The sequence below is a fragment of the Cydia amplana genome, chromosome 3 (genome assembly GCF_948474715.1).
Source record: "Cydia amplana chromosome 3, ilCydAmpl1.1, whole genome shotgun sequence".
Classification (NCBI taxonomy): Eukaryota; Metazoa; Arthropoda; class Insecta; order Lepidoptera; family Tortricidae; genus Cydia; species Cydia amplana.
In genome coordinates this window covers 2496897-2515168 of record NC_086071.1, presented here as the reverse complement: position 1 = coordinate 2515168, position 18272 = coordinate 2496897, and the positions used below count along the sequence as shown (strand labels likewise).

The following is an 18272-nucleotide window of genomic DNA, read 5'->3' as shown; positions in this document are numbered from 1 at the left end:
CAAGCCTGTCGTAAGACTTTCATAAAAAAATTAATTCATTTTAACCTCTAAAGTATTATAAAATAATATAATTATAATAATAAATATAAGAGCAATTTCCCTATTGTAATTTATATAAATACAATACATTGTATTGGTATTTGTTTTTACGTTAATACATATGGTACTTAACATTAAAAGCTAACATATTCAAATTCTACCATACCACCTATAATGTGTGATATTTTGTTATTAGTACACGATTTTCTTTAAACCTCGCTCTCTACGTATAAGTCAACAATTATTAAAAGCAAACTTTATTAATAATCCATCCGCTATAGAAACACGTTTTAAATCTTTCGAACAAACGGTGAAAATCTGTTATAATAAATATAAGTATATTTAACCTTACGAGACCCTACCAAATTTAACACATTTTTGTCAACTATCAATATTGATATGTTTCCGAGCTATAATATGGGAAGATCCAATAATTTATTGTAGTAATTAATAACAATAGGAAAGTAACACATTGTATGAAACGTTTGTACTTAATTAGTAATAGTTTATTTTGTTGAGTGTATTGAGACAGTTCTTGAATATGAATACACTAGCGACATATTATGTGATATGAGCAATAATTGAGAGACACCAGTAAGACTAGCTCGCGCCGGGCCGGGAGGAGCGGCCGGGGTCGAGTCTGAATCCTCTATTGATTAGTGAGTAACTTTTGGGTTTATTTTTCGTATTGTTTTTAAGTTATTTGTTTCAGGATTTTTGTCCCGATAGCATTAGGGAATTTTATTTTCTTTATTTTAAGTAGGTTTAAAATAATGAGTCTACATACCCCTCGCGGACGAGTAGGTGTGGTTAATACTCTGATTTTGTCATTTTACTATTTTGTTTAGTTATACGTTCTGGGCCTATTATTTAAATAGTATTTTTGGCCAGTATGTTTAGGCCTTTAGAGTTACGAATTTTTACTGCCAAATTATTTTCTTACGATATTTGTGGCATGAACATAGTAATTATTTAAATGTATGATATTTGTAAAAATAAGTTACTAATTGTTGCCAATTTTTTGTTTATTAATATTCAGGGTTTTAATATTATAATATTCAATTTTTATTTGTTAATCATTGATCAAAATTATTGCGTGTTAGAGCGGTAGTAGTAACCGGAATATTAGAAGTTATGAAGCCCCAAAGGGAGCGTATGACGCTAATGTTGCATAAAAAATATTAAGAAGTGGTGTGATAAGTTTTGGATAATTTTACAAATTATACTATTTTGTGTGAATTCCAATATAATAAATTTAACGGTGAAATATCATTGTAACCTGTAATTTCCCAAACATCTGAAATAAGAACCTTGTATTTGAAAGTATTATAGTTTGTATGTTTAAACCATCATTTACATCGATTGTGATCATTTCGTCGACAGAGTTTCCTTTGTTCTTGCCATGGGTATATCTACTTACGTAGATGTCATTATAGACATTTTAGTAGTTGTTAGAATTCCAATTGGATATACACGACAGTATCACAAGTTTGCCTGTACGGCGTACGGTGGCGTTGTTTAGAGATGTTTATTAGACAGCGGCGCGCGGCGTATTGGCCGCGCGCCGCTAGGGCTGTATATTCTTGCTGTAGCAAGTACTTACCTAAGCACTTTGTCATGGATAATGGCAAGTCAAATGGTATTTATTGTCCATTGACATTACTCGATAATAATTGTATCATTAGAGTACATTACAGTAGCCTTTCTCGAGATCTTAAAAAAGTTACCTATATACACTTTAAAACAATTTTTGGTAAATATATTTCTCTTGAATCTATTCCCTTATGTATTCAGCAATAAATTACTTCTGTAGTTGTAGAATCACCGTTTGTGGCACTGGTCGACTGCGAACCTCGTCAGCATTGAGCGATTCAATGTTTGCGCGTTGCGAGGACAATGCCAGGACGGCACGCCATGAAAGATTTTGGAATTTGTGAGCTACTTAAATCAAGTTTCGTACCTATTTTGTGTTATTTGGTGCCTTGCACTAAATTAATAATACCTACCTCTCTATAAAAGAGGAATGTTACGAGTGAAGTGGTCACCGTTCCAGCCAGAATGACCGGAGCACGTCGGCTTGATTTATGTAAAATCTGTATCTGATTTAGTCAGCGTTGCAGGTAGAGTTACAGGTCGATTAAAGAAAGCTGGCGCGAATAGAATGAATGAAACGAATTAATATCGGTCATTGTGTGACTGACACGTGTATCGGTATACAGCCAGAGTCACCATTTTATTGGCTTAAGCTTTGGATTCCTCCGAAAACGGTGCCGTCATATGACGGCCGTCATATAGCGGCCGCAAAAGACGGCCGTCTTTACGGTGGCGACATGTGGAAAGTACCACGACGTCATAACACACCGTCATCCACCAAGGTCAAAGCGGCAAATTTGAAAAATGTAGGCGCGATGGGATAACGTCCCATAGAAAATTTGAATTTCGCGCCTTTTCCTACTGACAAGATTTGCTTGATCATCTATAATTTATTTGGAGGATGAAATATCATCAGAAGAGGAAAATAATCGTAGTACGGAATCATTTATTCAAATCTCGTGTCATTTATTCAAAATGGCGTCACCGCTATCTAATAAAACGTTCACGAAACTATCGACAAGGTCATGACGGCCGTCATCTTACGTTACGTTGACAATCAACGTAACGTAACGCCGTCTAGGAAACCGCGCCATCTTGTTTACATAGACAACGTTCTAGTGACGTCAGTCAACGCTATATAGCGGCCGTAATAAGACGGCACCGTTTTCGGAGGAATCCAAAGCTTTACCTAGATATTTCCATTCACTCATTCATTCCATTCGGGCTAGATTTTGGGGAATCGACCTGTACGCTCAAGTTCACAAACATCTTAACAATGTGAAAATATTTGTGAACTCGAGTGTACAGCACCAACTTCCAAAATGTCTGATGGCGGATCTACCGTGTCGTGTAGTTGGTCCACTGACAATCCAACCTCTAGACTGAGCTTAGGCCAATTCTTTCATGAAACCGATGCTGCCAAAAATACGGGGGTGCGGGGGGACGAGGTGAGCGAATCCCGTGCCGTGATTGGTCCGTTCAAAGACACGGTCCAATCACGGCACGGGATTGACTCGAAGATGGAGTAACGCTATTACTGAATCGCGATTAGAAAGGGATTGAGATAGCTGTCAATCCATATTGATTTTGACGTAAGTGTATGGAAATCTGTTATTTCTAATCCCTTTCTGATCGCGGCATGATAATACCGTATGTGTGGCAGAGGGGGTAGCGCGACTATGCTATGTCTAGAGGTTGGATTGTCTGTGAGTTGGTCGGTTTGGCTGGAGTTGTCAGTGCCGCGTGCGGTGAGTGGTAGGTTCGCAGCGCACAAGCTGAGCTCTCATGTTACCCTCCCTATTGGAGGTGGGCGTATTGCCTATGTTGTGGCACCAAGCACAGCTCAATGGTTCCGTGGAGTGTTGTGGCATAACGAGTCTATTAACGAGGACGCATTTCCGTTGGGTGGAATTAAAGTTTGATACGGCATCCACATCTAATTCCATTATCTCGCAGTGACGGTAAAGACAGCATGCTCAAAGATTGAAAACGATTTAATTTTATTCACCCTTACCAATTTAATCTCCACTGTTCTGAAATTACATAACTCGTAATAAATAAGGTTGTGAGCTCTATTCCCATTGGAATTATAAGCCACATGTGTGCTTGTGCAATAAATATCACAGTTTGGATCTAGGCTTTTAAATTATTATAGATTATATACATTGTTGAGCTGATTATAAAAATTTAATATATTATTATACCTTTTAATATTGTTAAAGAATTCTAATTGCATTCCACATCTTAGAGTGAACGAATTTGAGATGACCGTTTTCAATCTACATTATACAAGTTATTTTTTTTTACATGTAGGATTATTAGCAGTTGCCAATGTTTTTTTCCTTTAGTCAGTAAAAGTACAAATATTTTAATATACAATTCTTGGTATTTACGTATTGTAGTGATCTTATCTTTAATTGACTCTAACTTTAAGCATAATTTTTTGTTCACATGATGGCCATTTAGGTATTTCTCATCTCACAAATTATTCCGTTACTTGACAAAACATATCATCCAAAACAAAATTATTATTTTAGTTTACATAGAATCTGCCTGCATTTTCCGATCTTATACACGTTTGTTAACATACTTGTTTATTACGGTAAATGGCTATTTCTTTTGTTTTGAAATTAGACTTAAGTATATTGTAAGTAACGCATATGTTTTTGTCGTTTCTGTGTCGAAAAATGTAAAATTTATTATAATAATTTGTGTGAAAGGTGCATGTAATAATGCAAAATAATTTTGCTCCAAAGATTCATTTTATTCGTTATGTTTGATTTTAAATTCTTACAATAAAACTATGACATTTGTGGAGTGTGCATCAGTAGGTGTTCGATATAGGAAGTATGAATCTTCGTAGAGTTGGTGCAGCCGAGCAAATCTCTACTATATTCTCTTAAGAATATTGCTCAATAATTATTTTAATTCTGTTGAAAGTGTTTTAAACTTAGGAGTACCTAGTCCACATCGAATATTTAGGATGGCTGGACTTGACACGAAATTATATCTAACAGACAATACCCTCCTTGAAGATTTGAAACATTGTAACGTTGAAGTTTATTAGATATAGTTGTTTGCCTTTGCGGCGGCTTGTCGCGAGAGCGAGCTGCAGGGGCTCCAGTAGCACCAGCACGTAGCGTACCACTGCCTCTGCCATGCCTAACACAACATGCAATCACTCATGTTCATGTGGTTCTACTAGTATCGAACATTCTTTATTTGATTAAGATCAGTGCGACCTAAACAACCTGCGGGGAATTACGTACACGAGTGCATTTTTTCATTAAAGTTAACATTAAACGCCACCGCCAAAGACCACGCTATCTGATTTTGACTGTTGCAATTTAATAATCGCCGCTTTATCGATCAGAAGGGCTAAGATGGCCGGCTCTTTATCATTTGTCACCATGCCTGTCACTTTCTAACAAGTATGTAAGTGCGAAAGTGACGCATGACATGACAGGCGATAAAAACGCGACCATGATACCGCTGCAGGCCAGCAACCGCATGCTGTAAACATTCCCTGTCCGGGTGCCCCCAATGTGCCGGGTCATGAAGCCTTTTTTAGGAGTCCGTGCTTTCACTATGGGTTCACAACTTGTAACTTCACTATGGGGTAACAAGTGAAAGCACACTTGGACGTGTGACTTTGTCATATAATTTTTGGGGACAGTGAACATATTAAATGCACGCATACGCTCTTGTGTAGGAATACCCCGCATATAGATTTGGCAGCAGTGACCTTATATAATCACCTACTTATTTAAGAGGATACCTATTAGGCGTTCTAAGAGCGCTCGGTTAATTTGTGTCAATTTTATACGAATAAGATTTTGTTTTCGTAGATTGTCAAATAAGAATGTAATCCGTAGCAATAAATTGCTATTTTGACTGCAATAGTTGGCACAAGTCGTGTTTGCTTGGGGGTTGGGTGGGTTTGTGTAACGGAATATTTCAAGTTGGTGTCGGAAATCCGTAAAACAGTGGCAGTAGCTTATCCTCAGTATACGTTGTGTGATGGTGTTGACTGTACAAAGATAAAACTTTTTGCCCCACAGTCAACGAAATATATTATATAATCCATACAGGAGTCTCTGCTGCATTGTGCCTAGATCTTAGAAGTTAATGGTATCAAAGTAGAGTTAATCTCAGATATTTTGGCTCTTTTAATATTCCATGATATTATTTTGTTTTGCATGAAAATGTATTTATATTATATACATAAATACACTTAGTAATATTGTATACATATGAATATATACATTGCGTGGTTTGTAACCTGATGTTTAATTTTATTGTAATGAAACTTATTGTTAAGATGCCCAACTGGTCAAATCTGTCCACGGTTGGTCGCGTGAGTTGTAAATGGGGTCTCTGTCAACGAGATGGGTTGAACTGTCAATTTGCTCCTGTGGACAGAAGTAGAATTTATTTGTTTGAACTAGTTGAACATCTTACTTTGACCAAATTATTATTAATACCGCTAACGTTACTAGGAAACATACTATTGTTGTGTAGCTTGCACTCCTACTCTTGTTTAGTTTTTAAGACGAGTGCGGTTTTCAAGTGACCTTAGCGGTTTCTTTTTTCATAATTTTAAGTTTATTCTCGTGAATTGTGGCCAGGATAACAACAGTAAAGAGCAGTGTATTTCAGAGCCTGCCTAAAATATATTTTTGTCATGATTTTATTTAGGTATATACATGTTATTATTCACGTATTACAGTTTTCTCAACATTAGCTTGTATTTTAATTAAGAAATAATCATATTTAACATTGCCAGGTGATCAGCAACCTGCACTTTAATATTTTTGGAAACTATTGAACTTAAATTGTACTGACTTTATAAATATATTTACTTCAATAAAGATTTTCCATGCCACTAAAATTTAGTTTTATTATAACTTATACCTTTAAACGAGCAATTCTTGTATATTTATTTATATGTATATATATTTCGGGGATCTCGGGAACGGCTCTAACGATTTCGCAGAAATTTGGTATATGGGGGTTTTCGGGGGCGAAAAAACGATCTAGCTAGGTTTTATCTCTCAGAAAACGCGCATTTTTGAGTTTTTATGTGTTTTCCGAGCAAAGCTCGGCCCCCCTGATATTATACTTAATTAGAATTAAATTACGGTACGACATAATTTGCAACCACCTCACTGCGAAATACATTAGGTAATAGGTACCCATTAGTCACCTCCTCTTCTTCCTCGCGTTGTCCCGGCATTTTGCCACAGCTCATGGGAGAGCCTGGGGCCCGCTTGACAACTAATCCCAGGAATTGGCGTGGGCACTAGTTTTTACGAAAGCGACTGCCATCTGACCTTCCAACTTAGAGGGTAAACTAAGCCCTTATTGGGATTAGTCCGGTTTCCTCACGGTGTTTTCCTTCACCGAAAAGCGACTGGTAAATATCAAATGATATTTCATACATAAGTTCCGAAAAACTCTTGGTACGAGCCGGGGTTTGAACCCGCGACCTCCGGATTGCAAGTCGCACGCTCTTACCGCTAAGGCCACCAGTGATTATTCAGGTCAGACTAATTAGTACTTAACCCTTTTCCAGGCCGCACCAAGCTACAAGGTATTCCCAAAAAATCCAATTAATCCAGCTTTGATGATTTGAAGACAAGTCACATTTCCCGAAAGAGTAATCTAATTTGTACTTTAAATCGGAATGCTAAAGTTGAAATTCTATTGGCGCGTATGTGGTTGATAAATCGTACGTCTGGAAAAAAGGTTAAATCGAAGTTTGAGCTCTTTTTCAAGTTCGTTGTTGGGAAGACTTGATGATGAAAGTAGGGGTTGGAAATGTTGGAATACAGGTGATCACAGCAAACTAGAGTAACATTTTCAGTGCCAACTTGCCAAGCGTCCTATTTCCAATACAAAACGGACACGCAATGCCGGTATCGTCTTGGGTCGTCCCATTCCTTTTTCGTCAAGTTCTTAAGTTAGTCCTATTCTGCTTTCGTCACTCATTCTACATTCGTCACAATCGTCGGTGGCTTTCAATGTAGAATGTGTGACGAAAGCAGAATAGGACTAATTTAAGAACAGAAGAAGAAGAAAAGAAAAACGAATGGGACGACCCAAGATGATACCGCAATGCCTACGTGTTCTTGGCAGTGAATGTGGCAAACGGCCCGAAAGAGTGAATCAAACTATAGGAGTGTCTCAATCGCACTAGACACATATTGATATAACTATTGGGATATTCGCTAGGTGCACGACTGGTGCTGCCCTCATTTTGGCAGACTTTCTACGTTAAATCTTATGGAGTAAAATTAGTTCAAGCGGCTGCCACTACTACTAATGGCGGCCATTCCATAAGATTACCTGTGTTTGTGACGATCAGCGCCACTTCCCCCTCCACCGATTTCGCACCTTGCCAATACGAGTCTGAACAATTTTATTGTCCCCTATTGGATCCCTGGCTATAACCAACTATATAACCAAAAGAAAAACAATAAGTGAAAGTACATTTATTTTATTTTGAGCTATACGTAGCTATATAAAATATTATTCATTAACTAAATGGTAACATGATTTGATATTTTATTAGAACAGTAGGAAATGCTGTAACCAATTTACAAGGTCAAAGTATAAAAAAAGTAAACTCCAAAATTAGGCGAACTAAATTGACAAGTCAATGTGCACAAATGATACCACAGTTAGGCCAGTGCTGTTCATATCGATATTTTCAAAAAAGTTTGAATTAGAAAATATCGCGAAAATTCACCGCTAGGGGCGCTACTGTTGCGCGGTCAGTTCAAATGTAACCTTAAGTTAGTTATTTTACAAATGTTACTTGGTATTTCAAAAATTGTGCAATTTTATATGTAGTAATAGAGACAAGAATATTGGATAAACATAAATATTGTAATTAAATAAACATATTATTTTATTTATTTGTTAGAAACACTTTACAGCCATAGAAACAGTGATTTTGGCTCAAAATATAAAATAAATAAGGCCAGCCCAGAAGGCGGCCCAGAATTCAACAAATCGTACCTGGAACTTAAAAAGGTCTAGTGCAGAAACGTACCATATTCTGCACACCTTTTAGAACAACAATGACCCTCTTTCAGAGAATTAGAAATAAAAAAAATTAATCGACTCTGTGATCCCTATTGCTTCGATTATTGTCAACTTGAATGTCGAGTTTACAAGTTGACAATTAGGTCAGAATTTAAATCATTATGGATCAATCTCATCTACCAGCCACATGTATACAAAATAAAATCACCAATTTTAGATTAATGCCGACTACCGAGCTGTTGAAATTAACAACTTGCCCCCAAACAAGTCATTTGTCATTTCCATCAGTTGAAAAAGGCGGCAAATTTAAAATATTTAGGCGCCAAAGGTTGTCCTTCCGTAGAAAATTTTAATTTTGCGCCTTTCTCTACTGACAGTGGGTTTGCCAGAAAAGGTACATTTTTGAGCAAGATGTGCACCCATTTTTTACACTTGACTGTACCTAAATATTTATATCCGTCCGTACATGGCGGGAAGAAGTTGATAACTCCAGATATTTTTATTGTAGAAATTTGAACTTAAATTACATAAGGTACAAATTTTTTTTTCCCGCCCCGCCCCGTATTGTCTAAACAAATTATGTTAACATCCTATGATGTTTATCACTTTCAGTTGGTTTCAGATATAGTTGGTCAAACCAATTTGTCAGTCAGTTAGAACCAGGAAAACTATACTCATCCTTATCTTTCTTGGCTAGATACTAGTGTTAGACAAAGATAGTATGATTCTATCTGTTTATGTTTGAAATGAGACAGCCCTTTAACAAACTATACCTCAAATGGTATCAAAAATTGTACATCTTCAAAGTCGTATCACAATATTATTATATTCATACGATTGTATATTAGCTATTAAATTCATTAAAACATGCTAATAATTTATACTCCGTTACTTTGACATTTATACACACATTCCCCTGCTATCCAAGTGGATAGCACTTTAAGTGTTTTAGGGTGCATGACGACGAAATCCGCGTCGCTTCCAAAATTGAGGTTGCCCTTTCTGTGTTCTATGCCCAGAGCCCGGGCGGGGTGCAGCGTAGCCGTTTCGAGGGCGTACTCCAGAGTGCAATCTGAAAATAAGGTAGAAATTTACTTCAAATAAGTTCATGTAACCAATATTAGGGTACATCAAACATAAGCTGATTTTTAGGGTTCCGTACCCAAAGGGTAAAAACGGGACCCTTCCCGTCCTTCCGTCCGTCCGTCCATCCGTCCATCCATCCGTCCGTCCGTCCGTCTGTCACCAGGCTGTATTTCACGAACCGTGATAGCTAGACAGTTGAAATTTTCGCAGATGATGTACTTCTATTGCTGCTATAACAACAAATACTAAAAACAGAATAAAATAAAGATTTAAGTGGGGCTCCCATACAACAAACGTGATTTTTGACCGAAGTTAAGCAACGTCGGGCGGGGTCAGCACTTGGATGGGTGACCGTTTTTTGCTTGTTTTGCTCTATTTTTTGTTGATGGTGCGGAACCCTCCGTGCGCGAGTCCGACTCGCACTTGGCCGGTTTTTGTTTCCACCAGAAATGTGCGAGGTAGTTGAGCGGTGCGAGGATGTGTAGCGACGGCGTGTAGCAAGCTCTTTTAAAAAAAAAAGCGAGCGAGGTGCGGAGAGGCGGGAGCGGAGCTTTTTAAGAGCCAACAGGAGTGGTCATTTCTCCATACAAACGTACTCGACTGTTTCCTCCGTGGGTTTTGAAGCTAGAGCAATGATTTTTTCAACACAGATTAATATTGTCAATATCTGTGTCGGACCGTTTTGCTTTTTTTGATATTTTTGTTTTTTAAGGCGCCCTTCAAAAATGCCCTTTAGAGCCCTTCAAAAATGGCCAAAATGGCCAAATTGACTATGCCGCAATGAGAGGCGCGCTATTCAAGACTTATATCAATTAGCCAAAAAAGCAAAACGGTCCGACACAGATAATGTCATGATCATTTAGATTTCCAAATTTGGTTACGATTGGTTAAGTTTTGGAGGAGGAAACAGTCGAGTACGAAACCTCGATTTTTGAGATTTTTACGCAGGATTTTTCGCCTTGTCCTTATCGCACTAGTTTTAGGAGCCGCTTCCGTTAGCGAGACGGGTAAATTTACCTAAAATATTTAAATCTCAGCTCCTGTTGGCTCTTAATGTAATTCGCTCGCGTCCGTTCCGTACCTGCCAACACATTCCTCGCCCACATCATTCTTCGCTATTGTTTTGTATAGGCACCTCGCTCGCTGAGTTATTTTCACTAGAGTTGCATATTAAATTAGTGTTTAGTACGTGAAGAGGTTACAGACAGATAGATACTCTCGTATTATAATACCTACTAGTACTACTTATTAGTAGGGATGTAGTATACCTAAGGATGAAAACTAGTCGCTAGTTCTAACGAATTTGTAAATATGTGTAAAATTATGACTGCTCATAATATACCTACTACGCGAGCTAATTACGCAAGTCACACTGAATGACCTTTACCATGGCAATAACCGTGAATAACCCCAAAATCGGACTGCTGTTTTATACATTTCGGGTAATTGGATCGGCGGGCGGTGATTGTCCAAACCGCATCAATGTGATAACACCCTTACAGTTTATGTTTTTCCCTCGCTATAAAACAGCTGTACGAAGTAACTAGGTGTTTTCAAAAATAAATATAGGAGTTAAATATCGCTGTCCATGTTAATGTAATTTTTAGGGTTCCGTACCCAAAGGGTAAAAACGGGACCCTAAGACCCTATTATTAAGACTCCACTGTCCGTCTGTCTGTCTGTCTATCACCAATTCACCAGACTGTATCTCATGAACCGTGATAGCTAGACAGTAGACATTATCACAGATGATGTATTTCTGTGGCCGCTATAAAAAAATATTAAAAACCTAAATAACATATTTAATATTTGCAGTAACAAAAATCTATGATAATAAAATCTCTTCTTCCTCGCGTTGTCCCGGCATTTTAGCCACGGCTCATGGGAGCCTGGGGTCCGCTTGGCAACTAATCCCAGGAATTGGCGTAGGCACTAGTTTTTACGAAAGCGACTGCCATCTGACCTTCCAACCCAGAGGGTAAACTAGGCCTTATTGGGATTAGTCCGGTTTCCTCACGATGTTTTCCTTCACCGAAAAGCGACTGGTAAATATCAAATGATATTTCGTACATAAGTTCCGAAAAACTCATTGGTACGAGCCGGGGTTTGAACCCGCGACCTCCGGATTGCAAGTCGCACGCTCTTACCGCTAGACCACCAGCGCTTCAAATTTTCTATGGGACGATATCCCTTCGCGCCTACATTTTTCAAATTTGCCGCCTTTTTCTACTGACAAGATCTGCTTGAGCAAGTGTAGTAATTTACCTGTAGCCTCCTTAAAGGTGCGTACACACTCGTCGAGGTTGGCCGTGCTGCCGCACAGCGTCTTAGTGCCCTCGACGTACGCCTTACCGCCCTGCACCGTCACCCGCTGCGGTCCGATATGGTAGTTGCCGTCCGCCAAGCCTTGGGCTGCCACGGCGTCGCTGACCAGAACTAAACCTAAGTAACAAGTTTAAATGGCGGATGCTTGAGATTTTTTTTATAAGTTTTATTTATTTATTTATACTCATACTCATAATCAAATTCTAGACTAGTCCAACACGTGATATTATATATTACATTAAAAAAGCAACATTAACAATTATAACAACACAATAATATCACAGAATAACTAATAGTACTACCGTACAGAAAATTCACTCCTTCACAAAAGTCAGATTTAGGTATAAAATTACACCTATATCGCCGCCTGCAAGCAAAATTGAAACTTATAACCGCGCACGAACCGTGAATCTCCTTTGCGCGCCGCAGTTTTATGACCGAGCTGTGAGTGTCGGCACGGGGTTATCACTTGACAAGTTTTTATACCTATACCCACTGATTTATTATTTTTAAGATAAATATGTAGGAATTACAAACGTTGATTATGTAAACATACATTTTTTATCCAGAGATAGTATGTCTGATTCTCACGGAAGTAAGTTTCGAAGCCATTGTGTATTTTCAATTTTGCGCGAGCGCCACATGACACGACTATCGTGCACGCCGAGCGGCAGCCCACTGCCATACGCCTGTCCGATGGACGCGCCGGCCAAATGTACCTAAACTGCGGAGTGACACCCCCCTGATAATATTACAATTGCACATACAACGCAGATCACCACTGTATGTAGGTAATCAGCTGCAAAGAGAGGTGAGCCCCCCTGCAGAAGTGGGTTAGCAGGGGGGGTCAACCCCTCTGCAGCTGACTGTACGTTACCTGCAGGGTTAGTCCGGCAGGCTATCCTCAGCGCCGCGGGGTGTGTGTGGAGCCCGTCCGATATTATTCCGTAGTAGACCTGCTTGTTGGTAGTCGACGCCAGCAGCCCAACCAAGCCGGGGTCGCGGTGATGGAACTAACACACAGGACATGAATTACTACTAGCATTGACAAGCAATAAAACATACTGACAATGAGTTTTTATATTTTCCTCCTGACGTAACGTGGCACGTGGACGTGGCGTACCCAATTTACGGCACGGCTCGCGGCGTAATAAAACAAAAACATATTTCAAATACATACATAAATGATTTATCTATCATTTATAAACATTGGGAGATTTGAGAGGTCTAATGAGAGGAAATCCATTACAAAAAAGAAACAGCCTTGACTAGAGGTCAACCCTCAACTCAAACACGGTAAGGTCAGCCCAGTCATATGTAAATTTGCTTGGCAAACTAACAGACCAATTTGTAACGTAGATTTGACATTAAAACGATATTTGTCATTCACTCGTGCCTCTCGCTCGCGCTAATACATGTACGGACAAGACAAGCCCGAGCGAAATGAACGCGCGAATGATAACTACGTACATATATGTATATGTATAGGTAACTGACATCATTCAGATTATCGTTTTGATATCAAAAGTACGTTCGAATTGGCCTGTAAGCGTTGACAACTGTGACTAATGCACTGTATTTTAATATGAGTATTCATATACATATGTACGAGTATGTAAATTTTTCTAAATTCATGTAAGACATGAACTAGAAAAGACCTAACCTAATGTTCTTTAAACCACCTAAGTAACAGATTTTTAACAGTTACCTAGTTCTAGAGCTAAAAATGTTAATGATTAAGTCACCTTTCAAACAAACAACTCTATAAATACGGGTCAAACTGAGCACCTCCTGTTTGTTTAAGACGGTTAAAAATCGGTTATATAAAAAAAAACATACAACCGAATTGATAACCTTCTCCTTTTAGATTTGGAAGTCGGTTAAAAAAGGTTACAAACTGTCTTATGTCCTTCCCCGGGCCTCAAACTGCCTCCATACTAAATGTCTCAATCGGTTAAGCGTGAAGCTGAAGAGGTAACAGAAAGAGTTACTTTCGCATTTATAATATTAGTAGGTATTATTAGTACATACCTTAAGTACCGTAGGCATTTAGCATAGGAGCGGCGACTCATTGAAAAAAGATCATTCATTTATTTATTTGGGCGTTTTTTTTTAAAGTCGTCCCCTAAATTTTTTTTCAAATTTGGGATTTTTTATGTTATTTCTACTCAGAATCACGAGCTCTTTCTATCCTAATAGGAGAAAAAAAGTGTCCCAAAATTTCCATACATTTTTCGATCTTTCCATTGCGCGATCGCCATACAAAGTCTATGAAAAATGGTGACGGAATGGAAATAAAAACCTTAGGACACTTTTTTTCTCCTATTAGGATAGAAAGAGTTCGTGATTCTGAGTAGAAATAACATAAAAAATCCCAAATTTGAAAAAAAAGTGTAGAGGGGACAACTTAAAAAAAAACGCCCATTTACAATATACATTGTGTTTGTGACAATATACATTGTATCTTACTAAAGTGGCCGCTACAGTAATTATTCATTTCCGATAGGTATCGGTATAGCCTGACCAGTAATATATGATAATTGTCAAGAGGGCGCTGTTATTCTCATGTATAGGGTGACAATTCAGTGTAGTATGAAAAAATTAGTTCCAGTGAAATTCCGCAACATGGCGCACCCTCAATAGATCCTGGTTCACCTATACTAGAGTTGAAGTCACATATGTAACAACAAATCATGTAATGACATTGAGATTTCGAAATTAGTGTTCTTTTTTTGTACCGATAGTAAGTTAGACAGCCAACTGCAAGATTTACCAACAAGTTTCTTTAACGTTTTTTATTTCTGTTAGATTCTTGGAGGATATAATCAAACGGAGACGCCATGTCTGTAATTTTCTGTACAAAACAGTCTGCCGATTTTTGCGGGGGAGGGGAACGTCAAATGTATGCGTAACGTAAAAATAGCCATGTCAGATAAACGTCAGTCCATACATTGTGTATGACCGTTGGCCGCCTATTTTCGACAGAGGGGAAAGCCTGTTAATGGCTACTCCGTTTAGTTGTATCCTCCAAGGTTAGATTAATATCGTGCGCTTATGTCACATTCACTCATTCGTTCATTCAATACTGTTTAGCGATTAGTATATAAATAGGTACTCTTACCTATATAGGTACTCTTGTGTCGTAATCATTCACCCCAAACTCTCCTGCCGATACCTATACCTCCTGTAATCAATGAATCAGCTCTGTGAGCGCCGCGTCAGTATCTCGTCCCTGATACCTTGTAGACTATCTGTAGACTAGGTCCATCTCTAAGTGGCTCTGTGAGCTGTAGACATTTTTGAAATATTTCTAAAAACCGGATCGACAAAAAAATATATATCATTATCAAACCTACTCCCGTAGACCCGTAGACGAGGACATCCGGACATATACTAAATATTTTTTGCCCAAGCTGAAACGGAGACCTTCGCCTTCGCTCCGTCAATTAATACAATTAGAAAAACTGGTGAGAAAATAATACTTACTGGCAACATTGCGTTGAACAGATGCGTTATGAGATTAGCTCCATTCTTAATCGCCTCCTCTCCCTGAGCTAGGCTCGCCGCTGAATGCCCTAGTGCGACTTTAATACCCAATTTCGTCAAGTCCTTGATGGCTTGAGTGGCTCCCGGCAGTTCAGGGGCCAGAGTCACCATAACTACGTTGTCAAGGGATCCGTATATCTCATTAATAGTGTCTATGCCCTGAAATGTTTTAATACAAAGTAAGTCTAGTTTACCCTTTAAAACAACCAGCATTCAAGCTTTAACGTCTGGTTGTGATACCTACTCGTACTTGTAATATATTTACTTATTAGTATTTGAAGCGCATCTTGCTACCAATAATGACATAATGATATCGGATCAGATTGATATGCAATATGGAATGGTAATATGGACTTGGCGTCCATGATAATCTCATGAAAAAGCCGTTCTTCGTATTATAAAATTATATTATGGGCAATAAACTTTATCTTATTATTATTCTATTATGTTGTCTGAGGGGCAACTCTAACGCAGTAGAGACATAAGTAGAAGTATAGTTTGTTTAAAAAAACCAGTTGCAAGGAATGCTTTTCATAAGTTTACATGTTGTATAAGGTGAATTCGGGTAATTCCGAAAAGTTCAGGATGTCAGGTAATCTCAAAAATGAACTCTAATATGATGGAATTATGAGTGATTTTCGAAACTAAAGTCTATTTTTTTATTCGGTAGACTGAAATGACAGTTAATAGTATGAAATGACATTTCATACTATTAACTGTCATTTAAGTCTACCGAATAAAAAAATAGACTTTAGGCGACATTTTAAAGTAGTCGGATTTACCTACTCCTCATCCATATTTAAGAAGTTTTTTATTTAATACCTATTGTAATAAATCAACTGTCTGAGAGTCATATTATGACTCTCATACAATGTAGTATGATATGAAAGTACATGAAAAAGTTGATTAACCCATTTACCTACATACTCCTGAAGGCCAATTCCAACCTACATTGTGACATCAAAATTAAATCTAAATGATGTCAGTCACCCGTGCGTCTTGCTTGCGCGAATACATGTACGAACAAGTACGAGAAATGCACGCGCGACCGACATCGATATTTATTCTGTTAGTGTAAACAATGTGGCATCAATTCATTGCACAATCATCATATACATTGTAAATATTTTTTTAATAACAGATAAAAAGTTCATTGGCTCGCTATCTCTGTGGACACTTGTTATTTTAAGTAGGCCATTGATAATACTGATTGACAACCAATCAACAGCCACATACTTATTGTTTAACCGCATAGGTACTTCCGGGACTGATGGAATGACTAGAATATGCTATTTTCTAAAGATTCATTACATTGTATCATAAGGATAGAAGTAAGCTAAAACTAATATGGTAAACTCAGGTAACTGGAGACGCTAATAATGTTGGTAGCCAAAAGGTAAAACCAATGTAATCTTAAAGGGAAATATTATATTGATTTGTTTAATATATGAAGTTCTGTCTTAGGTTACACCTAGGTTATTCACATTACTAAACAAAATAAAGTCTAACAAATATTGATTAAACTAAAAACTCAGTGAATTTAAACAATTTCAGTTATTAAAAAAAAATACCTTGTCTAGTGATTTGATGTATTGATCCATATGTGCCCCCTTCTTTTCTATATTAATAAATGGGCCCTCTAGGTGGACTCCGAGGATAGTGGCCCCATGTTTGCCACCAGGACTCTTTTTAATGTGGGGAAGGATTTTCTTATATTTTTCCTTATCTGACGTCACCATGGTTGGGCAGAAGGATGTCACTCCATGTGACAACAAATTTTGGGCTACTTTATGGACACCGTCTTCAACATTTTCACTGTCATATGAAAAATCGATTCCCCATCCGCCTATAAAAATAACTAGCTGGTAAATACAAGCATTTGTAATGGTAAGAAAATTATGGTACCTGCTTAATTTTTATTTTTTATGAGTTGTGAACATAAATAAAATGTGTAGGAATAAACTTAAAAATGAGAGATAAGTAACAACAACTTAAGACATGACCTAGTTTTATGGCCAACTAAAGACAATTATATACATTTTTTTGTACTGCTTGTAAAAGGAACAATAAGTAAAATAAGCTTACCATTAATTTGAATGTCGATAAAACCTGGCGAAATCAGTAAGCTCTCACAGTTTATTGTCTCGTCAGCTTCAAGTTGTTCTACATAAAATATATGTTCAGGATTTTCAATTTTACCATTTCGAATCCAGAGGTCCTCTTTTATTATTGCACTATCGCGAAGAATAAAGCAGTTATGAAAACGAGTCAACCCTGATTTAGCTTTCATTTTAATAGATAAACAATTAGGTCAGAACAAAGAAAAAGTGGAAGTAACCGGTCTACCGAAACGGTTTCAACGAACTGAACAATAAATAAAATAAAATAATACATTAAATTAAATACGCCACTCGCATCGCAGCTGACACTGACAGTGACAACCTAGTGACAGTGACATTTTATAGGTCCGTATTGTGCTCCAAACATCCTACACTTCAGCAAAAATATTTTTTTATGTGAACCAAATAAATAGGTATTTATAGTTGGTCAAACCAATTTGTCAGAAAATAAGAACAAAAAAAAATATATTCATCCTTTTCTTTTGGGTGCTAGTATTTACTAGTGTAAGACAA

At 37.7% G+C, this 18272-nt stretch overlaps 1 protein-coding gene across 1 annotated transcript; it reads right to left on the bottom strand.

Moving 5' to 3' along the window:
* Window positions 1–9482: 9482 nt before the first annotated feature.
* Window positions 9483–18044, bottom strand: LOC134662351 (N-acetylglucosamine-6-phosphate deacetylase). The gene is made up of 6 exons (XM_063518545.1): window positions 17725–18044; window positions 17211–17485; window positions 15580–15798; window positions 12971–13106; window positions 12034–12210; window positions 9483–9754 (listed from the first exon to the last, which is right to left on the bottom strand). The coding sequence occupies exons 1-6, from the start codon at window positions 17927–17929 to the stop codon at window positions 9561–9563; spliced, it is 1206 nt and encodes a 401-aa protein (XP_063374615.1). The 5' UTR covers window positions 17930–18044; the 3' UTR covers window positions 9483–9560.
* Window positions 18045–18272: the final 228 nt, after the last annotated feature.

Coding starts and splice junctions, on each gene's coding strand:
- LOC134662351 (XM_063518545.1), bottom strand. CDS start 17,929: ATGAAAGCTAAATCAGGGTTGACTCGTTTTCATAACTGCTTTATTCTT. Junction 17,486..17,724: donor TATCGACATTCAAATTAATG/GTAAGCTTATTT, acceptor TTATTTTTATAG/GCGGATGGGGAATCGATTTT. Junction 9,755..12,033: donor CACCTTTAAGGAGGCTACAG/GTAAATTACTAC, acceptor CCTTATTTTCAG/ATTGCACTCTGGAGTACGCC.